Source organism: Mercenaria mercenaria, chromosome 12 (genome assembly GCF_021730395.1).
Source record: "Mercenaria mercenaria strain notata chromosome 12, MADL_Memer_1, whole genome shotgun sequence".
Lineage (NCBI taxonomy): Eukaryota > Metazoa > Mollusca > Bivalvia > Venerida > Veneridae > Mercenaria > Mercenaria mercenaria.
In genome coordinates, this window is record NC_069372.1 from 43,161,188 (window position 1) to 43,187,976 (window position 26,789).

Sequence of the window (26,789 nt, forward strand, 5' to 3'; positions counted from 1 at the left end):
ATTATTAATAAAATGCTTCTTGAACAGCTTTATTATGTAACGCATACATGTGAATTAAGGAATGATACTAATATTTCATTTAATTGATTGTATTTTAAACAGATTTGCAATACTTTGTTTAACTGAAATCTAAAGGAAGCATCCTTTTAACATCACATAATTTTCAGAGTTTGGCTTGAATTTCTTTTGAGGAATTTTTTCCTGCATTGCATAAGTAAATATTATAAATAATAAATAAAACGTTTATGCTGGAATTAATTTAAGGCCCTGACATTATTTCTAGTGATATAACCGGCCTAGATTTACAGAGGAAAGAACCAACAAAGTCAGTGTCCATGATGTGTATGTGCTGGGCCATGTCTTGCTCCTCTGCCAGTAACATCAGCTCCATCACTGTATTCCTAAATAGTATTCTCCTTATCCTGTCCCTGCGATGATACCTTTTGAGTAATTTTTTTCTGTGGAAGCGGAATTTCATTTATCAAACGTTATAGCAAACAATATCCATTTGACACAATCTCATCCTGGATCATCGAATCCAGTCATTGTTCTTCGTTTTTTCCGAACAATTCCCTTGTCCACTCCTTCACCAGCAAGTACGTCCGACAGTCTCAAGGACATATTGCGTGTTTAATCTAGTGCTTGAAACACTGCAAATAATTAAAATTACTAGTAATAGTCAGCTTATATTTTAAACGTCACATCAATGCATTCACAACCTGTCTGCTATTTTGAGTATTCAGCTCGGGTTTAAATAACATATAAGTCTCTTCAAAGCTCGTTTGGGCAAAAGAAAATGGTATACATTTTAAGGTGGGCACTTGTATAGGCCGTATTTTCGAAGATAGTCAATAATTAGCACAAATCACAGTGGGCTTTTTCCGCCACATCATACATTACAAGAACTCAATTTGTCAGTGTATGACCAGAACGCTAATGATGACGTCACATGATCTCAATAACACATTGTCTCAATAACACATTATCTCAAAAACACAGTATCTCATAAACACAGTATCTCAATAACACATTATCTCAAAACACATTGTCTCAATAACACATTATCTCCATAATACAGTGTCTCAATAACACATGAACTCAATAACAAGTACACATGATCTCAATAAGACATTATCTCAATAACATATTATCTCAATAACACAATATCGCAATAAAATTTGTAAAAAGATCCCTTGGAAGCATCGAACGCAAACAACATAATAACAGATTTAGTTTGAGTGTGTCCGTTTATGAGAAGTAATGAAAAATGTGCCACATCCCTCAAGCCCTCTAGCACCAGGTTTAGTTGAAGTTGTATTCTGTTATCGTAAAATGAATGTACTTTGTGATCCAACAGGACCAACAATATAAAACACTAGTCCAAGTAAATAAGACCTTTAATACTCAAGGGTAGCCCCTCACACTCCAGATAACAGTACGACTAAAGTAGAAACTGATAGTGCTTAATAATACAATTCAAAGAAGATTTGCTTACCTTTATCATAAATATTTATGATAGAAATTGTTGACTAGAGACATAAAAGATGATTTTTTTGGGGAAAAAAATGGAAATTCAAATTCTATTGAAATTCAAAACAGAAAATTGAGTACGGCCATGACCTGCTACTAACTGAGAAATTTCGACCAAAATCGTGGTAAAGTAAATTTATATCTACTACTTTTAACAGTACGGACAAGTTGAACAGCTTGTCAATAATACTTTAAAATCTACAGCTAAATACTCTTTAAATGAGCGCTTAACTGAGTATTTTAGACATTGAGGAATGTCTTCTTTCATTCACTTTGTCACTTTATTGGTCACACACGCATGTTGTATATGAATGACTAAATGCTTAATTGAAATAATGTTTTGTGATAATTTGCTGGCAATTAAAATCACGTATAATATGCAATCAGTTTTTTAGAAGTACTATTCGTATTAATGGGAAAATAAATATGTTAAACCAATTTGCTTCATGTATTAGTAAACTTTCGCAATTTATATATTAGTAAACTGACGCAATTTATGTATTGGTAAACTGACGCAATTTATTTGAGCTACCATTTGCCAGTTAGGTACATCCGATGGGTGAACTTTAAAATTTTACAGTGCAAATATTAGAACAGGCCACCACTTGAAAACACTCCCGTTAGATTCGTTATTAAGCTACATATATGTGAGATAACAAAAATATTCACTAACGCGACTTGTACTGAATAAAGTATCACGAAATATTAATTGGACTGAGGAATCTGTAGTGGTAAGCATTAAACTAATGTTTCTTTATAGAAATTTATTCATTGCTGGTAAAGAATTAATTATATTATAGCAGACACTAAATTTGTAATGAAAATGTTTATTTGTTATCTTGTGTGCGTGCTCTTTATCATTTGTGGGTTTGGTACAATACACCCCTGTACTAGAATTTGGACTTATTATTACGTTTTTAAAATGAATAGTCACCTTTTATCGCCAGGTGTAAATATTTACTGTTAGACAGATTAACATTGGGCAATAGAATCTGATTACTGTTGCTATTTCAGTGAAAATGTTTTTTTTAATTGTATAAAGCTTTACCACAGTGATTCATAGTTTAAATATCGTGTAATCAATACAGAAGTTTTACCGAGTTTATGAAAATAATAAATTTAAGTCGTATAGAAGTTGGACGTTTGTCCTTTTTAGCACGACTATAATTAAGAAGTATTTAGAGAGTTATTCTATCCGCCCTGGCGTTGGCGTCCGCGTTCACACCTTGGTTAATGTTTTGATACACTTGCACTTTATCTCTGGTATTAATTTATAGATACGCTTGAAACTTGAAATGATTATTCCTCATTATTCCTAATTATCACCTACTATCACTCAGTAAAATCTTGGACGAGTTTGATATTGGGTCATCTGGGGTTAACACTCTAGAGGTCACAATTTTTGCCCAATCTTAATGAAAATTGGTCAGAATGTTACCCTCAATAAAATCTTGAGCGAGTTTGCTATTGGGTCATCTGGGGTCAAAAACTAGGTCATCAGGTCAAATCAAAGGAAAAGCTTGTTAATACACTAGAGGTCACAATTTTTGCCCAATCTACATGAAACTTGGTCAGAATGTTACCCTCAATAAAATCTTGGACGAGTTTTATATTGGGTCATCTGGGGACAAAACTAGGTCACCAGGTCAAATCAAAGGAAAAGCTTGTTAACACTCTAGAGGTCACATTTATGACTGTATCTTCATGAAACTTGGTCAGAATGTTAATCTTGACGATGTTTAGGTCTAGTTTGAATCTGGGTCATGTAGGGTCATGACATATCTTAATGAAACTTGGTCAGAATGTTAATCTTGATGATCTATAGGTCAGATTTGAATCTGGGACAGGTTGGGTGAAAAACTAGGTCACTAGGTCAAATCAAAGGAAAAGCTTTTTAACATTCTAGAGGCCACATTTATGACTGTATCTTTATGGAGCTTAGTCATAGTGTTAATCTTGATGTTCTTTAGGTCAAGTTTAAATCTGGGTCATGTGGGGTCAAAAACTAGGCCACTAGGTCAAATCAAAGGAAAAGCTAGTTAACACTTTAGAGGCCACATTTATGACCATATCTTAATGAATCTTGGTCAGAATGTTAACCTTGATGATTTTTAGGTCAAATTCAAATCTGGGTCAGGTGGGGTGAAAAACTAGGTCACTAGGTCAAATCAAAGGCAAAGCTTGTTAACACTCTAGAGGCCACATTTATGATGTATCTTTATGAAACTTAGGCAGAATGTTAATCTTGGTGATCTTTAGGTCAAATTCGAATCTGGGTCATGTGGGGTCAAAAACTAGGTCACCAGGTCAAATCAAAGGAAAAGCTAGTTAACACTTTAGAGGCCACATTTATGACCATATCTTAATGAAACTTGGTCAGAATGTTAATCTTTATGATCTTAGGTCGATAGGTCAGGTGAGCGATACAGGGCCTTCATGGCCCTCTTGTTTTTTGTCTCTGTATAATAGAAATATTATCCTACCCGTGTGTTTTTATGATATTTCCTAAGTCCAAAAGGGACCATAATTCTTGCAAATGCAGGATGGAGTTATGTTTCTTGCTGTACAGAGTCAGCTTTTGATGGTGAACAAGCGTTGCTTAGTTTTAAAGCATAGCTTTGATGTATCTTAGAGATTTAAGCTGACTAAAACACAAAATAATTGACTGAGGAATCTGTAGTTTACTTCAAAATAATAGTTTCTTGCAAAAAAGCATGTAGAGTACAGATATTTAGTTGCAGATCACTTTGTAATAGAAAATGCTTTATTTTTATCTTGTTTGGACCTTATAGTGGAAGTTGACCAAAACGCAACTTAACAAGAACATTTTCTAAGTTTACAAAAGTCCTGTTTCTTTCAAAAGAGTTGGAGTTAAGTTTCATTGCTGACAGAATCAGCTATTGATTGGTGAAAAGTTTTTAAGTTTTTAAGCAATAACTTTGGATTCAGTTTAAAGGAACAAAAGAAGTTGATCTTAAAATTAAAATTAAGTTTAAAAGCTGACGACGTCCTTTAGCGATGAATTAAGCAGTTTTGAGTTTCTACCCGCCTTGCGTTGTAGTCTCTGCGTAAGGTTAAGTTGATTTTGAAAGTTGCATTTAATTCTTGAGATTTATAGAATGAACCTTACTTCTATTAATCCCCCATTCAATTTATCCGTATTTATGATCGTATTATTTGGCATTTTGATATTGTATTGGTCAAAGCAGGAATTTCACAGGTTAAATAAAGAAAGTGTAAACTTAGAACAATTGAACTAAAAATTGTCAACTGTTACTCAATAAATCTTGCATGCGATTTCTTAGGTCATTACGAGACAAAAAAACACATCAATCAAATCAAAGGAAAACTTAAACATAGAGGTAACACAATTTTACAATCTATATGAAACTTGTCGAGTGTTCTCAATAACATTTGGAGTTTTATAATATGGTCATATAGTCATATACAATGCACGAGGTAAATCAGAGAGGAAATAAATGATTTAACATACTAACAATTTATATGTTCTCATGTTGTTGTAATGGACGATGTAGCTATTTTGAATTCTGTCGTGGAGTCACAATCGACCAGTCAATCGTGAACTAGTTACTCCTGAGGTCGCCATTGCGAATTCGTTTCTTAGATTTTTGTTGACTTTGTGTATTTGTTTAATTTGTAATTGGGTAGGGTGGGTGAGGTCACTAGGTTTTCAATAGGAAGCTTTTCTTTGAAACAATGTAGTAATCTAATGGGATTAGTCCAATGTTATCTTCTGTTCCAGGTCAGTTTCAATGCATTTCAAAAATAGGACCACTAGGTCAAACAGGAAAAAGTTCACATCATCAGGCATGTATGAACTGATATCTTATGATCTTCAAAGATGTTAACTCTTGATGTATTTTATGTTATAATTAAATCGCGTTGTCGTTGTGTGAAAAACTAGAGTTCTACTGGTCAAATCAAAGGAAAAGTGTTAACGCGCTTAAATTATTTATATGTTTCAATGAAAATTGTCGTATGCTATGTTTGATCTATCAGTTTCGGGTTTTGGATGCCGTTATGTTGATTTGTTCTGTAAATAGAATAATTTCCTACCGTGTGTTGTATCAATTTCAGTCCAAAAGGCCATTTTCGACAAATGGCCAGGATTGGTTATTCCGTACGACAGCTGGGTGAACAAATGCGTTGAAGTTTAAAGCATAGCTTTGATACAAAATTAAGTCTCCTAAATCATGATAATTAACCAAGGGTAAATCATGTGTTCTGTTCAAAATTCATTGCAACAAAGCAATTTAGTTCGATACTTGTTGATCAGCTTTTATAGCGATCAACTCAAGTTTTAAAGAAACTTGGCTTAAGAAATAAGTTAATAAGCAAAACTAACCAGAAACTAAAGCTTTTCTATTCAAAGCCATGTATCTTTAAAGCAGAGTATGGAGTTATGTTTTTTGTACAGGGAATACTTTGATGTGAACAGTTTGTTTAAATTTAAACGCATACTTCGGTGAGTTTTACAAAAGTTATTATGAAACTTAATTTAACGCGGAGCGAATTTGATCTCAAATACAATAACTCATCTTTTCTTTTTCAAAATATCAGATGAGCTAAAAACGATTTGATTCAAACTTAAAATAGTTATCCAACATCATCACCCACATCATATGATACAAGGTAAATAACTCTGGAATAAATTTGTAATGAATCATATTCAGCTTTTACTTAAAATCTTAGGTTAATATTGATACACTTTCACTATATAGCTGTTATTAACGAAGGATGTGATTGGAACTAAAGATAATTGTCCCACTGCATCAGTCCACAACATTTGAATCTCACACCAACATTGCATGAATTATCCTCTATGTATTATGTCTCCTTTATTCTTAGTTTAATATTTTTATACATATTCACACTATCTCCGTTACTCCTAAATACATTTGACTCGGACTTGAATTGATGCCCAGTATCATCATCTGCGCTGAAGTCATTAAACACTCCAGTGATAGCTCCAGCTGCCTCAAATGTGCCCTATTTCACCATCTAGCATCCAAAATAGTCAAGCACACTGTCTCCTGTAACAGCTCTTGTTTAAATTCCTTCTCTTTCCGTTTTAGTTTAATCTCTTGCAACAAGTTTACTTTGAACACAAAATCAGTCACACTGCTCCATCTCACAATGAATGTGTAGCTAATAGGTTCAACTGGACATCTAAAACGGAACAGAAAAAAAGAAGACAATACTTTTTTGGGGGCTGGTGTGTGTGTGTGTGTGTGTGTGTGTGTGGTGGGGGTGATGGGGAGCAAAAAGCCCAGTCTTGATTAGCTGTCACTTAAAGTGATATCACAAGAACTAGGTTACAGTACGTCTTCTTGCTCATAACACATAACATAACACTGAATAACACTGATCAATAAAGACGAGACTGCAAGACTGTAACCTTTACTTATAGAACTCATACCAACAAGTGAAAGTTTATATTAAGAGACCACTTAAGGGAAGGGTAAAAAGTGGTCTCTCATACAAATGATTTCTTAATACAACAGAATAAGTTCCAGGAACTGAAAAGGCGGTCTCTTAATGCAAATGGTTTTTTGATAGACATGGTATCTGAAGCAAGTTTGACTATACATATTTCAGTTTTAACAAAGTTAACCTCTGCATATATTTTCTTAAGGGGGACGAAGCAGTAGGACGATACATATATACATATATTCATTTTGTTGTCATACAAAATGTTTTCCAAGTATTTTAGAAGATGCCGCGACACAAAGTTGAAGACGCCCCAGGCGGGGATACTGTAATCTTCGATGTCGTTGATGATAATGGATACAGACAGTGTACATTTGGACATACCTACGAAGCACATCAAGAACTCTTCAACAAAATTCCTGACATAAAATGCAATGATGACGACTTCCTTCTAAACTCGTATCCTAAAACAGGTAATAGACTAAATAATAGGAATAACTTTTGACTTTAGAGTGATGGCAACTACAAAACATCAGATCATAAATAAAAGTAAGTGGTCCATATGTTCCGAACGAATACGGCTAGTAGCGGGTATTATGTGTTGTGCCATTAATTCTTTAAAATTTTTGAAGACTTATAGGCCTAATTCTCCTTCGTTTATAACAGAAGCCGATTTACGTGCAATATTCTCCCGCTACAGGAAAATATACATGGCAAGGTTATAGTTAGGTTTAAAAAGCTTGCAATTAATGTTCTGAATTTTGTCACCTCAGACGCTTATTAAAACAAAAATGGAAATATTGCTCATACGTGTAACCGTGCGTGTATGAAATTTAATATCATCGTTTTGGTTACTTAATGTCCTTCAAAACAAGAAACATTTCAGGGAGGCAACTATTCACCGAGTCTTTGACAATCAGTTATCAGCCATGATGTTTGCGCTTGCTTGGAATTTACTTATATGACCAAAACTCACCGCCATGTAATATCCGAGTATTTGACCGTAACTGTATAACAAATCAGCGACTATATAAGTAGTTGTAAGAAAAAATGAAAAGAAAAATTAAAAATGCCTGTATTTTGGTACTTGTAACATGTGCAGATGTTGAGTTCTGCTCAACCCGGGGCAAGAGGGTGTCGACGGTAGCATGCATTTCGACTACCGTCCATGAATAGACTCAGTCTAACCGAGCCTGAAACAGTTTCATTTTTAGTCTTGTTAGGTGGCCTATGGGTTTCACTTTGATTATTTTACTTTCATTGTCATTAGGAACGAACTGGTTATGGGAAATGTTGATGATGGTGATGATAAAATCGGGACAGGTGACAGGTGGCAGCAAAGGACATGGCATGATTGAAGCCATGCCCATAGAAGTCACAGAGAATTTACCCTCACCAAGAATTCTCAACACACATTTAAAGATCAAATATTTGCCAAAGGTAAAACGTGTACATGTTTTTGATAAAACTTAAAGTACACCCTACGATCTTCATATATGTCTATTATCAATGACACATTCATAAACACATTGAGCAAGTTTAACTGACATTCCCGAGTTAACTAGCTTTACTGGAAATTTTACTGCTGTGGCGTTTAATGACCTACATTTCCCTCTCGAACCCAACTGAAAGCCGGTTAGTTTTTCTTTGTCGTCATTGCATATTTCGTAACAAGCTATATTCGTAACTGGGACGACTATATTCATTTTGATGAAGTCGCCATTCGAGTAGGTTTATTTCTAGTCAACCTTTTTTTTACTAAAGTTTACTCTAGTAAATAGTCGAAGTCACTCAGTATCTTAAACATGTGACATGTACACTAGATCTTATTTCTCTCAAAATTCATAAAATGTGAGTACTCTGAAAGTTACTAGTGGTACAAACTTATTGACATAAGTTTTTTTTTTGTAACATATGCTAACAAATAACCAAATACATTGGTGTATATTGAGCAGAATGTAGTAAACCATTGTAACGCTTTTGAAATAATGCAGAAAATTTACATTCTTCTTGCATTTTTGCCAATATTTAACTTTTATTTTTACCCAGTTTATCATTTTTCGGTGTCATATATATTCTATGCCAAACCTGACTGAGAAATGAGCATATCGAAAATTTTCACCAAACTGTGGTCAAGTAGCTTTAATAGATCTACTAACTTTCAAATCAACGCGGATATATGTCAAAATACAGGACATTCATCCAGTGCGATTATTGTACATTGATTTATCAGCTATAAAGTACTTTCTCGGTGTTTCACAAATTCACTTTAAACCTTAATAAATACAATCTTTTATGATTATCAGTTGTAAAACAGTTTGAGCTATCTGTTTTATAATTATAGTAAATGGTTTTTATTTTACGAAGCACATAATAAACCATTCTGAGGGTCATTTCTGGTATAAATTAACTGATGATTAGATAAGAACTTCCAAAAACACTGCGAAATTTTGTCACTAATACAAATAATTTATTGTTCCTTGATGGATTAATAAAGACTAAATTCTAAGATCAAAAAGGATAATATGGTTATTGATATCAACGATTAAAGTAAACAAGAAATTGAAGAATAGTACAGTCCAAATATATCTCCGCGTTGTACAGAACATTAAATAACCTAATATTAATTTTTGGTGCAAGTTTGCTGACAGTTCTAAATACCAACGGCAAATTATGAATGCTTAAGACCAGATATGAAGAAGCGAATATGAATTATACATGTAAACACAAAACGGCGCTCTTAAGCACAGAACAACCCTATAAGTGCAGGCAAAGAGCAGACGGGTTGCTTAAAAAAACAACAACAAAAAACAAAAAAAAAAAAATGGCAAGGTGTAGACAAAGGGATGGGGTGTTAGGAGTCTGAAAACAATAGAATATTTCAAGAAAGAGTTGTCCAATGGAGAGGTACTTAAAGACTGTTAATCAGAGTTAACGTTCTTACATGATAGAACTTTCATTGTGTGTCATCTACTTTAGCTCCTGGGCATTTAAAGTTATACTCAAGTTATGTTGTTTCTTGAAGGAAGCCTTAGGAAAGAAGCTGAAAATGATTCTGTTGCTAAGGAACCCGAAGGATGTTGTTGTCTCCTTTTACAATCACACAAAAGGCCTTAGATTCTACGAATATGACGGGAAGTTCGAAAACTACCTTCATATGTTTATGAAAGGAGAAGGTATTGCTTGGATTACGTTCTGTTTAGTACTGTAACTTTCTTAAAGACATTAAACGTTTTTTGTCATGCTTTGTCTCGTATGCGGGGTGTTATTCCTTAATGTTTCATATTTACATAGCCCATTTAAAAATATCAAAAAGTATAAACAAAGCGAATCAACATAATGAGTTGCGATCAGCAAGGATCCAGACCAGCCTGCGCATCTGCGCAGGATCCATGCTGTTCAAAGCCTATTGCATTTAGGGAAACTGTTAGGGAACAGCATGGATCCTGACCAGACTGTACGGATCCTGGTCGCAACGCACTATGTTGGTTTTCTCATGGCGCGGCTCAATTGTTGATTTTGCATTGCAGTTGATTACGGTTCCTACCCAGATTATTTACAAGAATGGCAAACATTCATGAAAGAGAGTCCAGATTACCCCATTCTTGTAGTTTATTATGAGGACCTGAAACAGGTAACAATGCAGTAATCAAATTATATGAGCAAGTTGAATGATATTTTAACCATTTACAGATATATTTGTGTACGAAGTTATTCATTTAACCGCAGTAGATTTATATAATGATAAAAAGTTATGAATATAAAACAACTGTGGTAATAAATTAGCGTACTAAGGTATAATAGTCTGGTAGAGGCCCTATTGTGTCAGCACGAAAAGAAGTTCACTATCAAATTGTGAAATATAGTCATTGTAAATAAAGTATTTTTAACATTCACCTTGCTTCATTTAGATTCCTTATAGCTGGAAGTAGTTTACAAAAGTTTAAGATTGGACTTATGGTAGACATGTGGATTAAAGATTTCCTTTTTCTCTCTTTCTAAATATCGCTTAATGATTTGATGTAATATTATTTTAGAGTAACATAATAAGGACAATACCGATAAAGTAAAAGTTATCAGTGTAATCATTTGATGTTTGCATGTATGCAAGATATAATACATCTTTTTCTGTTGAAGGACTGTGCAGGGGAAATGAAGAAGATATGTAAATTTCTTGAAAAAGACGTTAGCGATGACCTATTGAAAGAAATAGTTGAAAGTTGTCAAATAGACAAAATGAGAAAAGGAAAACAAGAGAAAATGACGGAAGAAATGAAGAAGAGGATGCAAACTCTTGTGAAAAATAAGTTTTCCTTGCTAAGAAAAGGTATTTCATGCCCAAGTTTAAGAAAGTTTTGTTTTCACAACACACTGTTTAGATCGCATAATGAACAGTTGAGGAAGACTTAAGATGCCACACCTGACGTTATATCAGGCATGGAAAGAAACACTGGCCTTCTGTAAGGTAGCTTGATAGATTCTAAATTGGAAATAATTCCAAAGTTCAAACGGTTCGATGAGGTAAATGTGATACAAAATCAACGACATTAGCACTGCAACACAGTTGCCCTAACTTTAAAATGTACTTAAATTCGTATGTGGTAAAGAAACTGTGGTAGTTTTAAGTATGCAGACTTGGAATCACTTGCTCCTCGGTGCTGTGGGTTCTGAACCTCTCTTAAATAGTGGAATTATTCATTTAAGGAAACCATCAAGATGGTTTACAGAAGGCCGGTGGTTCAACCAAGGTGTCCGCTTGTACCTGCAATAAATCCAGGAGGAGCACCTTTTTGGGGTCATCCCTATCAAAACCTTGAGTCTGCCATCAGAATTATTATGGTGTCGATAAAACGTTACATTAAGCAAAAAAAAAAAAGAAAAACAAAAAAAACAAAAAAAAAAAAAACAAAAAAAAAACCCCAAACAAATATATAAGAAAAATAGTCCAAAATAGCTAAAAAAGAAAACAGTCGTATTAAATTGAATATACCTTTATTTGAATATAATATGATATGATAAATTTTCTTGTTTGATCTTCTACTGAGGCACTGCTTTCTGTTCGTTTATTGTTCATACAAGTAAGATGCCATATATGAATATTTCAGGTCAGATTGGAGACTGGAAAAATTGGTTTACAGTAGCACAGAACGAAGCGTTTGAAAAATGGTGGGAAGAAGAAACAAAGGATATAAATGCCTTTTCATTTAAATATTGCTAAATGAAAAAAAAAAAGACAAGCAACAATCTGCCTAAACATTCAAACCTGTCAACACATGTGAATAGAGATTACCGAAAATTTTGCCATCTGTGAACAGAGTCCAGCTAGAACTAAAGGCCACAAGACTAATCTTAATCAGGACATTTGTACTGTGATCTAGTCTTTTATGATAACGATCACAAGCGGTTTTCTTTGGTAGTTTTTAAGCTTTCGAAAGTGTTCATTCGTAAAAGTCATATTTTGAATATTCAGAATGACAAGTTTTATAGATACATAATGCAGATATTTAAAACTTCTCTTTGATAGGTAAATCAAATATTTATCATTGTGTAGTATTGTCTAGGTTATTTTCGTATAATAAATTGGTGCAATATTTTGTCTGCAAGGTTGTACACGCGACTTGACTTCACTCACAAAAATGGCGTCGTTCGACAAAAAATCTGTCACAATAGGCAACCAAAATTAAAAAAAGAACATTCGATTATACCTACACCCATTTTTCTTGACAGAAAAGATCAAAATTGAATAGATACAAATGCAGAATTTTTATTTGATTTAAGGATACTTAAGAAATGAAATGATTTTTTTCGGTGTTCATGCGAAATGAACGACAGAATAGGATCGGCAAATTAAGCAGCGCGATTCATGGATTTGCCGATCCTATTCTGTCGTTCATTTCGCATGAACACCGAAAAAAATCATTTCATTTCTTATATTAACATTATATTTCCTTTCGATTTGTAAACAAGATAATATTATAAATTGCACATGTTTTGTGGCATTTAACATTAAAATTAGCTTCCCGGCCATTCTGTTCACCAGACGGAACAACTGCGACGTCATCTAAGGAACGTTCTCCCTGACTATAGCGGACGTCGTCAAAACAGCGGTCGGTTATCACTAAGCAGCGATGACGTAACTTTCGCGCCTTTCCTTTTGCTGTTCATACGAAATGAACGTCATAATTTTCAATGGAAAAGAATAGGGCGAATGTAAATATATTGAATTAAAATCAGGAACTGTATTTTTATCGGATGCAGAATATCAGTAAACCATATGCGGATCTCTTAGGATAGTCTATCTGGAGGTAGTAATCATCGATAGTTAGATAATAACTATGAATTTGTGATATATAAATAGAAACCAACTATTTTGTGTCAACATAATAGAAGGAATATAATGTAAATCTAAGAAATACATTTTTTTGGGAGTTAATGCGATATGTAAACAGAATACGATCGACAAGTTAATATAACAATTGAATTGCACGCACTGTTGACCGTTAATTTATCGATCTTAAGTGTACGCAGATATATACTCCACATTGATTGACATCTATATTAAAATCTTTTGAAAAAATTTCTAGAGATTTATGTTTAAGCTATCCCTTCCCTAAAACAAATCTGTGATTATTTGTTTAGTTGCTTTCTCTTAGAGTATTGTCTTCACATATGAATGGTTTGAATCTAAATTTAAACTATTTATTGACCGGGGGACCAGATACATAGAGAATAATAGGTTAGTGCCGTACATGAGAAAGTTTATCTGGCGAGGTGGAGGAGATTATCGGGTGAGCCGAAGGCGAACCTGATAACGTCCGGAGCCGAGCCAGAGAAACTTTCTCCATCTTAGGCACTTACCTATTATTCTATTTATCTTGTCATTACTTCATTTTCCGATATTTGGCAATTTATTTTACAAAAATAAGTGTGCGACAACCGCTTTAATGACGTCATATTCGTAATGACGTCACTTATATAATGACGTGATTACCGGCAAAATCGCAATAACTTCTTCGTTTTTGAATAAAAACTCCTTATTTGACCACTCATTTTCTTAGTTCGGATATTTCCAACACAATGATGATGGTTTCGTTGCAAAATTTCTTATGACAACAATATCGATCATAAGGTCACTGGTCACATGATCAACTGACGGTATATTAAGAAAGATATACGGCACCCTGATATCGGGTCGAAAATATTGCAAGTGACAGGATAAATGTTTTTACAGAAACGTTCAATATCGCAACAAATCAAGTAATGTTATTTAACGGAGCATAATATCTGAAGATTAAAGAGCAACAAAAAGTATAAAAAATATATTTTTCAAACCACATTGAACAGAATTTTGTATGTTGACAATTACGCCATTTTCTAATATTAGACTGACTATAAACAAGATATTGATAATAGGTAGGACAGGTAGCGAAAACCGTGATAGTTTATTTTCAAAAGCATGTCCAGTCTACCTACAGATGACATTATCATAGATTATTTCGAGGGATGAATGCGAAAGAAGTCTAAGTGCTTCTACTTATTATATATGCACTTAGACCTCTTTTGCATTCAGCCCTCGATTTGCAACATAAATATTCAGCTTGTTACACATGCAGAGGCTATGTTTGATAAAGATAACAAAAGTTACTTACATAAATTGTACTGGGTGTAGTTTAAAAGGTAGGACGCATACTCACTATATAAACACATTTTCTGTCTGAAAAAAAAATCTTGAAGAAATTTAAGCGGTAAGTATTATACTTTATTGTTTAATAGTTGTTCTATTTTTTGCAGTTTAGATAGATTAAACGTAGCTGATCTAAAATGAAACACTGAAACAAAACAATCGTGTTTTCTATAACAATTAAATAATCATAATGTAGACACTGTTAATAGAGAATACAATGCTTTTAAAGTAGATTATTGATAACTTTTGGTTAAAAATGAATACCCGTTATTTTTGTCCTTAGTTTGAAAGGACTTAAGATGTATGGGCGATGCAAATTGTTATTTCATTAAAAGACAGGGATAAACATCATATTATTTCAAGCATGCTGAATGATTTACCATACAATTCCGTAAACGCATATACGGAATATCTATACGGGTAATATATCTGTTCGTATACAGTCTGTGGAATAGCTTTTAGCTTCTCCGTATTTTCTACCTAGTTTGCATAAAAAAAAAAATAGTAGAGCAAATTACTGCAATAACAAGTATACATCTTGCATTAATTTTAGAAGATGCCAAGAGGCAAATTTGAAGACGTCCCTGGCGGGGATACTGTAACGTTAGATACAGTTGATGATGAAAATGGATACAGACAGGGAACATTCAGATATACCTTCGAAGAACACCAAAAAATCTTCAACAATATTCCAAACATAAAGTGCAACGACGACGATTTTTTCCTGATTTCATATCCAAAGACAGGTAGTGATTACTTTGTTTTGTTACAAGCATCAAGATTTAAAACACTTCTCAATGGACCGACAAGTGAATACAGAGTTGAATTGTATTCATATACAGTGAATACAGAGTTGAATTATATTATTATATTCATATATATAATACGTTAAGCTTTAAAGACGATATTAGGACAGCGTCCTAGAAAAAAACGAAACTGTATAAATCACGCTTTAGGCAATTATTCAGCACATTATTTTAAATTTTTAGATTAAAGCTTAAGTCAATAAGAACTTTCCTTACTTTTCGTATTTCACTCTTTTTATAAATATTTTGGCTAACTCTGTAAGAAAATCATTATTCAGCAACTTGAAATGAGTTTACTTCTGCTGAAAAAAATGTATTAATCAGAAATTCAGATATATTGCGGCTGTTTATTGACCGCAATGAAAGAACAAGAACATAGTTTAGAGTTTGCATTAAACCAAAAACAAACTATAAATTGGAGTTTATATAAATTTGTACTAGCAATAAGATTTACAAACTTTAGATTTTGTTGTGTTAGGGTCAAACTGGTTATGGGAAATGCTGATGATGATGATGGTAAAATCGGGACAGATAATGGAAGGTAGAAAATCACAGGGCATGATTGACGCCGTGCCCACAGAAGTTGTAGAGAATTTGCCCTCACTAAGAATTCTCAATTCACATTTGAAGATCAAATATTTGCCAAAGGTATACAATCTGTAAAGTCTAAATGCGTAACTTGCTCTACCACAATTAAGTTCTAACCGAGGAGATTCCTTTATATGTTTCAGAATGCTTTGTCTGATCAAACAAGTTTTTAAATTTTAATTAATCTCCTTTTAACAACGTTTCAATAAAAAGCATATATAGATGCGAGGAAGTTTGCGAAACGATTCCGCTGTAATCATGCCAAATTTATGTCAGGTTTAGGAATGTAGTTTTGCGGCTGGATGTTAGTGTTCACATGGAAACAAGAAGCAGATTTGTTTTGTAATACATATATAACCAACAATTCCTTCCGAAAGGCAATCTTTGTTAATTAAGAATGCTACGTAAACATATTTCTTACGATATTTCACTATCGTAATTGAACTTAGTTTAGAATTTTGTAACTTGGTTTAGAATTTTTCTTGTTATCAGAAGTCACTTATGCGATAAGGTATATCACAACCCACTTAGATGTAAATATTGTGCACAAACTCGTTCATTGCAAAATTCCTATAATGGAAATTTTCAAAAAGGTTATGATCCAACCTTTTTGAGACACACCGCTTTTTCAATGCGCAACCATTGTACAGATTAATTAAAATCGCTTGTTTGATAAGGACGCGAAGTCTATGGTAATTATTATGTGATTTACAAGTATTTATAACCATTGTCATCCCTGGACAAAGGCGGGGGCATATAGTTTTGGGTTTGTTTTGTCCGTCCATATCAAAGACACGAGTTGAAATATTTTAATAACACTTTATCAAATTGTTTATTACCAAAGAGAACGGCAATTCTGCATGTTTTATGAAGACGCAATTTATGACCTTTGTACTTAAAAATAGTGTACGCAATATACTTAGTCCATTTCTGCTCAGTAAGTTTAGTAAGGAATGAAATATTGCGACCCAAGGTGTCCATCAATGCATTATTATATCAAGGGCGGGTACCTGGCTAGAAGCACCGACCTTCCTTAAGCCAGCTGGATCTTGAATAATTCAACGCCCAGAATGAGGCTCGAGCCCACATCGGTGAGGGGTAAATAATTCAAAGTCGGCGACCTTAACCACTCGGCCACGGAGGCCCTATAACTTTATTTAAGAATAAGATATCTAAACCAAAGTTTTACATAGTTTACTTGCATAGAAAGCGTAAATGCCAATGGTTTAGTTGTGTATTGATTTGCATTGCTTTTGCAAGGTTCTATAGTACTAAAACTGAAAACTGTATTTGACCTAAAGTCATCAAACCTTACAGGATTGTTATTCAGCATGTGAAGTTGTGCACCTGGTGTTTAAATGGGGATTTCAAATAGCTAGAACCAGAGTTATTGCCCTAAGTCAAAAATATGTATACAGTGGCAGGAATGGGGGTAACATTCTCATATGGACATACATTTAGTTGTGTATATATTAATCATGTGCACTTTCATACGTATACGGATGTAGGTTTCCATTTGGCGGCTTCGTTTTCCATTTGGATTATCGCCCTTGTTTTTGCAGGAAGCATTCGAGAAGAAGTTGAAAATGATTCTACTGGTTAGGAATCCAAAGGATGTCGTCGTCTTCTTTTACAATCAAACAAAAGGCATTAAAGGCTACGAATATGAGGGGAAGTTTGAAAACTACGTGCAGATGTTTATGCGAGGTGAAGGTATGAATTAGGTGCTAATATAATTTAAAAACCGCCACAAAATAAGTGTTAAACATGTCTGAATGGAAAACAAATATGAGAAGTTTGACGAAGCTGCATATTTTGCCACGAGATAGCTAGGTAGCCCACGTGATAGCTAGGTAGCCCACGTGATAGAGGTAGCCCACGAGATAGCTAGGTAGCCCACGTGATAGCTAGGTAGCCCACGTGATAGCTAGGTAGCCCACGAGATAGCTAGGTAGCCCACGTGATAGCTAGGTAGCCCACGAGATAGCTAGGTAGCCCACGAGATAGCTAGGCAGCCCAAGTGATAGCTAGGTAGCCCACGTGATAGCTAGGTAGCCCACGAGATAGTTAGGTAGCCCACGGGATAGCTAGGTAGACCATGAGATAGCTAGGCAGCCCATGAGATAGCTAGGTAGCTATCACGATGATATTCTAAGCGAAAACTGTAACGTTTAACGTATACGACAGGAATCAATTGAATAGTGCGGAAGAGGGAGAACATAAAGTAATAAATAGAAAATATTAATTTACATTTAGAACTTGAATACATGGTTGTGCATGCACAGGAGCATTCGGCCTACATTTCCATGCATTTCATATTCAGTTATAAGCTATCAATCTGAGATTTTTTTAAAAGCTCGAAAATATATAATCTGTTGAAAAAGGTTCATGATTCAATTCATGATTTAATAGCTACTGAATGTGTGCATGTTAATCATAAAAGATAATTAAATTATTTAAACCTTGTACATTTCAGTATTGCGTTTGCACAATTACGTGTATAAGAGCTTTAATATGAAAACATTACGACAAACTTTTCATCGCACTGGCGAAGAAGACAAAGTTTCAAGCATTTGTTTAACGTAGATTTTTATATTACAGTTGATTATGGGGGCAAGGGACAGTAAATTTGAAAACTCCACAACTCTGCGCTGATACCAGTGCGAAAAAAATCATAAAAAATCCAATTTCGACAAATTCAAGGCAATTGTTGAGCGAATGTCTCGCATAGACATAGCACTTCATTATGTGACATTTTCAGTCTGCCGATTCTGTTGCTTCTGTGATAAAAACGAGTAAAACGCAGGTTTCAGGACACTAAATCTTTAGACAAAAATGGCCCAAAATGCACTCCTTACGCGACCTTTACCGTATTATCTGCAAATGACTGACCTAAAACACATGCATATTTTTAAAGCATGTGGCCAGACAAAAATAATGGTGGGAAGAAAAGTATCTCATAACCGTTTACTTTTTCCGCAAATTTGAGCCGAAGCTGGATGGATGGAGGACCGTTTCCAATTCGTCTTACTTCCGTTACCTCAGGTAAAGTTTTAGACCCGGCCGTCTACATGGAGCTAGGAAAATCGATACATTCACATATTTATTTTACACAATAATCACTCGTACGCAGGAATCCTTAGTTCTATAAACATCATAAATAACCAGTTGAATATATATGCCTGTAAAGTACATATGTCTATTTTATTTAAAAAAAACGTACCCGGGCCAAATGCGAAACTGGCCCCTGCCACTTTACGGTTCCTACTCCGAGTATTTGCGAGAGTGGCAGGCTTTCATGAAAGAGAATCCCATAACATGCAATTAAAATCATACCGCTAACACTTTAGAAGTGTAATACCAAAATCTCAAGGTATGTATTTTCCTATGTTTATTAGATTTGATAATATTTCTGTCGTTCATATTCTCGACCATTTTTTAGCCGCGCATCGAACAAAGTCGCGAGTATTGCTTACTCGGAAGCATTAAACACACAACTTTAAAGATGGCTTTTATCTTTACCGAATGGTATGAAGTTGTTTCTTTGGTGCGTAATAATGTTACTACAGCTAATCGGTACAATACTATTGTAGCATAACATAAGGGATAAGGCCAATGTTAATATGTTAACCGGTATAATAATAGTGTAGTATAAAATTCGGAATCAGGCCAATGCGAATAAATTTAACCAGTATAATAATACTGCAGCATAAAATTATTGAAAAGGCCAATGTAAATTTGTTAACCGGTAAAATAATATCGTAGTTTAAAATTGGGAATAAGGCCAGTGTGAATAAATTCAACTGGTGTAATAATATTATACCATAAAATTAGAAATAAGGCCAGCGTTAACAAATTAACGCGATAAAATGATATTGTTACATAGAATTAGGAAGAAAGCCAGTGCTAGTAAGTTAATCGGTACAATGATATTGTAGTGTAACATCAGGAATAATGCCAATATTAATAAGTTAACCGGTATACATGTAATAATATTGTAGTGTTTCATAAGAAATAAGGCCGATGTTATTATAAGGTTACCAGTTGAATGTTTGACTGTTTGAAAGGCTTAGCGTACATTTTCTCTTTTAGGACTGTTTAGGGGAGATGAGCAAGATATGTGACTTTCTTGAAAAAGATGTTAGCGATGATCTATTGAGAGAAATTGTTGCCAGTTGCCATGTAGACAAGATGCGGAAAGACAAAGAAGAGAAAATGACGGACGAAATAAAGAAGAGACTGAAAAATAATTTTACCAACATTAGAAAAGGTTTTAAATGTTTACCTTTTAAACATTGTTTCTTTATGTTTTATAAGACACAGTGACACAATTTAGGTGGTGTGGTAAATTCCAAGTCTTTTGAAGTACAGTAAGAAACAATGATAACCTTGTGGATATTAATGTGGTAACCGATGGTGTTGTAAAAATCATTCAGGAAATTACTTTTTCAGTAGTTCCTTTTACTATTTCCTCTTTTTTTTCGCCGTGAGATGTTTGAAATAGTTTTGTATTTTAAACAAATTTGTTCAAATAATTGACCTCTTGTCAATTGCCTCTCAAAGCTAAGGCTTCTAAATCACACTTCTGTTGTCGTGTAACTGAAAAACAAATAACAAATTGATTATTTCGCTGTGTTAGCGAACATTTTTCTGGGAAAGGTCTGATTAGTCTACTCATGCTTTAAGGGGTTGTAGGATTAATTAATTGGGCCACGAAGTGTAAGGATGACCGTCTTTATATTCTGGCGACTGATATTTCTAAGGGGGCGTGCCTATTTTCAACCTGATATTAGTTCGTATCTTTAGTTGTGTTATGTTTGATATTGTAAATTTGCATACAATTTAATGGGTGTTTTTGCTTAAAATATACCCTGTTTATGGAATGTGTAAAGTATTTTGTCTCCTTTGCCTTCCTACGAGAAAAGAAAATCCGCAAATTTTTTATTAATGGTTGTGTTTTTATGTTGACGAAAGCGACGCTTCTTTGCGATGGTTTTGTTTTATGCCATATACCTTTCAATACTTATCATAGGATTAACATTGTCTTTTTATTTAGCTACTGAGGCGCTGTTGTATTTAACTGTTTATTTAAGATCATGTTTGACTATTTCAGGTCAAATTGGAGACTGGAAAAACTGGTTTACTGTTGCACAGAAATGAACAATGGTGGGAAGAAGAAACAAAGACCGTTGACACATTCCCATTTAGATATTGCTAGATGAAAACTTACTAACAATAACAATCATGTTAAACAAGAAACCATGTGAACAAAGACGAGACAAAATTTGTCCAGTTCAATCTTTTTACAATGAGTACATGCAAAAAATGACCTCTTTTTGACACCCTCAGAACATGGTCTTTATATAGATTGTTTACTACAGTTGTGAAAAATAATGCATAGTGATTACGTGAAATAGAATTTTTAATAAAAAACAAACACATTGTTCTTTTATTGCATCCTTTTTATGATGCTTTAGTTACGAAAATAAATTCATTCTCGTACCGTAAAAGAGAACCGTAAAAGTATAACACTACGACTCGTGCGGCTAGACTTTTCATGTGATACATATGAGTCGCGCCATGAGAAAACCAACATAGTGTCTTTGCGACCAGCATGGATCCAGACCAGCCTGCACATCCGCGCAGTCTGGTCAGGATCCATGCTGTTCGCTGACATTTTCTCCAATTCCAATAGGCTTTAAAAGCGAACAGCATGGATCCTGACCAGACTGCGCGGATGCGCAGGCTGGTCAGGATCCATGCTGGTCGCAAATCCACTATGTTGGTTTTCTCATGGCGCGGCTCATATATATTTCTGATGAGTATATTATCATCGTTTACTAAATAAAACAAAAATGAAGCTTCTTTTTAGATGTGATTCTGTAAAAGTTGTAGTATGTTTGAATCTTTGAACTAATTTACAATTCTTATTCTTCCATACTAAAGGAGTCATAATTGATTGTCTCCCTATCCGAAACATTGAAAGTATCGGGATATAATCCATCGTTGTATTTCAACAAAACACCGGAAAAAAAACAAGGAGAATAAATGAAAGTTCATGTAGAGAAAAACATAGGATGTTCTGACTCGTTAGTGTAGACATAAAACATGATAGTAAATGTATCATAACATTTTACTTTTTTCAAAACCTTTAGCTGAATCTGGATGGGTGATAATTCCCGTTTAGACCTCATTTAGTATTTTAGCCCCAGCCAGAAAAATCGATTCCTGTGGTTTAAACATTTTGCATGTAGGTGTCGGCCCGGTACTTTTTATCTTTCTTTGATGTATAGAAAAACATAAATTGTGAATTTCACAACAAAATTACGTCAATAACAGCTCTGCATTTTTAAAACTTAATCATTTTAAATCCCAAATACTTCAATTCTCATGAGAAAAAAAAAACAACAAATCAAACTGCTTGGTTACCACATTCAGTCTTAAATGAATGAAACTGACGTTGAATTCAATGATATAAACGACAACTCAATTACAGATATATCACCATGTACCCTTACCTCCCCTATAGTTCTTATTGATATGAAAACTATAAATAACACGTCTGACATGAATCCAGAAGTATTTAAATTAATATATAATGAAACCAAATTGTCTTACAAGGATGCTTCATCAATTTATACGAACGGTTCTAAAGACGATTTAGAAGTAGACTAGCTGTGCTGCCGTCAGCCACCTTCATCGATCAAAATTACGTTTGCCAAATAAATCACTTTACTTTCCACAAACTAATTTGAAATTATTGTGTGATGGTTTTAAACCAACGTATATACACTATTTGTATCTAAATGGCAATTGTCATCGGACAATGCTTCGTTCAATAAACTTCGTAATATAAAACCTACTTTAGGTGAATGGCACCAGGGACACGGGTCTATTCGCAGGAAGAAAATCATGTCAAGCACCACTTATTACTGAACACGTCATGCACCACTTACTATTAACCCTTAGTCTGCTAAATTTCTAAAATGAACTGGTCCATCACTCAATTTTGGCCACACTATTTATTATTCGAAAGGGTGCTCACTGAAAATTTACTGACTGAATAGCGAACAGGCTGATCTTGGTCTGAACTGGTCGCAAAGGCAGAATCACTTGCCGCAAGCAGGCTAAAGGTCGATAAACACGTTTTAATTTTTTTGTGTGGCCTTCGCTCTACAGCGCAGTTTTTGAAAGAGTTGTTTGAAACAGTTTCTATCGACACTATTTTGTCTTTTTTAAAACCTGCTGGTGTCTATCATAAAACATGAACTACAAGTATTCAATTCACATTTATTGCGATATTGTTATGTTTACAGCTGATATATTAGTACTGTTTATATGGGATAGACATAGATATTTTTAGAGATATTCTTTTTCAATTTACGTTCCCAATATTAAATCTCCTCAGCGATATATGACTTTTTTGCTTTGATTCGCCGTAAAATTCAACAACTCACTCACACCTTAATCTCAAATTAATTTCATCCTATCCACCACTCTGACTTCCAATTTTCAAATAGAAATCACTAGCCATTCTTGAGATGTGCACTAGAGTATAAATAATTCTTCATGATTCTTATGAGCTAGTCGTTACAAATCATAACAAGTCTTTAGACTTGCATTATATTTAGATAATCTAGAAATATTGATCATATCATCATTAACCCTTACCCTGCTTAATTTCTATAATGAGATTGGCCATCTTTCAATTTGGACAGTGCCATTGACTGTTAAAAGGGATGCTTCCCAAAACGTTACTGACTGAATAGCGAAGAGTGCAGATTATGATCAGACTGCACGAATGTGCAGGCTGATCATGATCTACACTGGTCGCAAAGGCAGAAAAACTCGGGTCCAGCATGGTAAGGGTTAACCTGTCGGCAATGAAGTTATTTCTTAAATGTTTTAAGAGGTACGTCTAAGGGTTTATGTCAAGGCATCTTGAAGTTTATTAAGTATTTTCATTTGTTAATCATGACAAACAAAAGGATTCAATGAAATCTAAATTGTATTAATTTATATAAGTTCAAATGTAGTCTGTACAACAGATGGAAAGACTTTCTAAAGCGTTAATCACGAAGTAAATTATGGAATTTAGCTGAATTTCTTATCATTCTTATAAAATATCTACTTAGACAATAATTTAAATGTTAGCCACATTGTAAAACTAAAGCTAGAAAAGTTGTACTTGTAATTATCCTTGATTAAATGCACATAGTGCCTTTTCATTTGTATGTAAAGACACACGTTGAGAGATCCTGGAAATATAACGGTGACTGAATATTAAGTTCTGTACGATAATCACATTCACGTTTGAACATTTAAGAAAAAATAGATTAAGATCAACAACGAGCTAAAGAAGGGAAACATGAATTAAACAAAAAAATAGGGGAAAACGGCATGCTTATACTAAGCTCTTATGCTTCACCAAGGCCCAAAAGGATTTGTTTGTTTCCGGTATCCCGACCAACCCTAAATGTTTGGCCTGACCCCAAATGTTGTTATGGCCTGTTTTATTTTTTAATTTTTCAATAAAAAGTTGCAAAACTGCACTTTTTATGCTTTAAACATGGTCAGTGATGTTAGAAATCAATTTACTGGTGCTCTAAAGGCATAACCCATTTATTTGTAATCATTTTTGACACTAAAAAACATTCCGAAAAGTCCCATTTAATTAAAAACATCCAAACAAAAATACCTACCTACTCTAATGTTTTTGAGCATGTTACCGGAACAAATAGTCTTTTCTAGGCCTAATACAGACACATGATATCTATTCACTGTTGTCTTTAATATGTATTTCCGCTGCATACTAGCATTGCAAAAAAGTGTGACCTTGAGTTCTTAGAATAAAACAAATTACGAATAGTGTAACTTCCACTTTTTCAAAATTATTTTTACATTTCCAAAATGATATGTCATTTTACCTGTCTGAAATACATGCGAATTAAGAAATAATATATCCCAAACAGTGATCTTATATTGAATAAAGTCATAGTTTGGAGTTCAGATACGAAAGAATTATACCCGCGCATGTGAACGACAATCTTCAAATAAGTCAAACCTCTCGCGAGGACCTAGACACTGACGAGTGTCAACAGACAAAGACAAAAATGAATAAAAACATAAAAGAGTGACTATATACAGATTGTATTAAAAACAGGCTAAAACAGAGCAGGTAACTAGGGAAACATATGCTCAACCTGGCAGACTACCTACCAGCCGAACTGATTTGGTTCAAGAGAAACAATATTCTCATGAAATGAGTGTCAGTGGACAATAGCGCGAAGGAAAAATTAAAACTTATCAAAATAAAAAAAAAATGAGCATTTATTCACGAGAAAATCACTGTTTGAGATGTATCATTTCGATCCTAACACGAGATAAAGGATAGCTATCCACATCCTCGACGACATCCACCAAATATTTGGTTGTTTGTTTCGTATTTATTGTCAGCGCTGCGCTATGATGTTGACGCTATGACGTAACAATAGTAACGTACAAACAGTGATTTTGTTGCATACTACTGTGACGCTTTTTAGTCTTCTTTGTTTAATTGGAAAACAAATTTAGAGTTACATGTACATTAAATGTTCCTCATACAATCGTATGGTTTTGTATTCATAACCTCTTGAAGATTGAAATGTAATTGTCGTTTGTGCCATTCGTACTTTCATGACTGATGTACAACTTACGGTTAGCACCACACCAACAGATAGCCGAAGGGTTTTTCACATTTATCAACAAATCATTACTTTTACTAAAGTTACCAGGTATTTATTGTATGCCACGAGATTTACAATCATTCACCAAAATGGACCCATTCTCTAGCACAGCAAGACCTCTGGGAGCCCCCAAACCGTCATAACTACTTGTGAATTCACCCTGCCATTTTAAACTGATAACTGCACGCTTTGCTCTATCAGACACATAGATGGAGTGGCTGGTAGAAGTAACATGAAACGGATAATTGAATATATCTTCACCATATGTGTTTCTCGTAACTGTTATTAGTGCTGCACCTGTAACAGAACCAATGATTTGCAGTTTTCCAGGATAACGACATATCACTACAATTTTATCCTGAAAACAACTTATACCCCAGTAACTTCCAGGTACCTCGAGTCTGTGAAGCAGAGAGGTTGTTTGAAGAGGCAGCTATAAACTGAATAATTGTATTTTTGGAAGGCAGAGTGACAGCAACCTGCTCACTAGTTATCGATGTGATATCACTGGGAGTGACGTCTAGTTTTAATTGGTCAGTAATTGAATTACTGTTCAGATCAACCATTTTAACTGAATTGTTTTCGTTGTCTGTAAGTACAAGTTTAGAAGGTGTAAGCAAGACCATGCCCGTTATCCAACACATGTTTTCATCTTGTTCCGTCTTTACAAAGATTTCTGCCTGATGTAAAAGTTTTGGTAATTTCACAGGGACATATTCTTGTTTTGAAGACCTCGGAGGAACAGGTGGACTTACGTCACGTGTTACAGGACCTAATGACTTTTCAAGAAGAGTAGATGTTATTGCTTTATTTGGTTGAAAGTCGCATTCATTTACATTTTCTGGTGATGGTAGCAGTGTAAGCTTTTTCTCATATTCACTGAGACGTTTCCCAGCAGATTTGAGTTCTATGAAAAGTTGATTTGCTTGTTTGGAGTTGCTGAGTTGTTTAATGGTGTCAGTCATTGTCTTCAATTCCGTTAAGACATCATTGCATTTTTTTCTG

General features: G+C 34.3%; 2 protein-coding genes across 6 annotated transcripts in view; both read left to right on the top strand.

Moving 5' to 3' along the window:
- Positions 1-2,083: 2,083 nt before the first annotated feature.
- LOC123534769 (sulfotransferase 1B1-like) lies at positions 2,084-12,591 on the top strand. 4 transcript variants are annotated; one of them, XM_045317183.2, is made up of 7 exons: positions 2,084-2,261; positions 7,187-7,454; positions 8,252-8,421; positions 10,007-10,157; positions 10,512-10,615; positions 11,119-11,308; positions 12,087-12,591. In XM_045317183.2, the coding sequence occupies exons 2-7, from the start codon at positions 7,268-7,270 to the stop codon at positions 12,197-12,199; spliced, it is 915 nt and encodes a 304-aa protein (XP_045173118.1). In that variant the 5' UTR covers positions 2,084-2,261; positions 7,187-7,267; the 3' UTR covers positions 12,200-12,591. The 4 variants fall into 4 exon arrangements, with proteins under 4 accessions (XP_045173118.1, XP_045173117.1, XP_045173115.1 ...); XM_045317182.2 differs by having other exon boundaries at positions 7,265-7,454; XM_045317180.2 differs by having other exon boundaries at positions 2,085-2,261; positions 7,257-7,454.
- A 1,521-nt stretch (positions 12,592-14,112) lies between these two features.
- The window catches only part of LOC123533824 (sulfotransferase 1 family member D1-like), a 59,636-nt gene continuing 46,959 nt past the window's right edge, over positions 14,113-26,789 (top strand). For both annotated transcript variants that reach the window (XM_053519887.1, XM_053519891.1), the window contains exons 1-3: positions 14,113-15,411; positions 15,950-16,119; positions 17,622-17,772. In XM_053519887.1, coding sequence (XP_053375862.1) covers positions 15,222-15,411; positions 15,950-16,119; positions 17,622-17,772 — 511 coding nt within the window. In that variant the 5' untranslated portion in view covers positions 14,113-15,221. The remainder of the gene's footprint in view (positions 15,412-15,949; positions 16,120-17,621; positions 17,773-26,789) is intronic.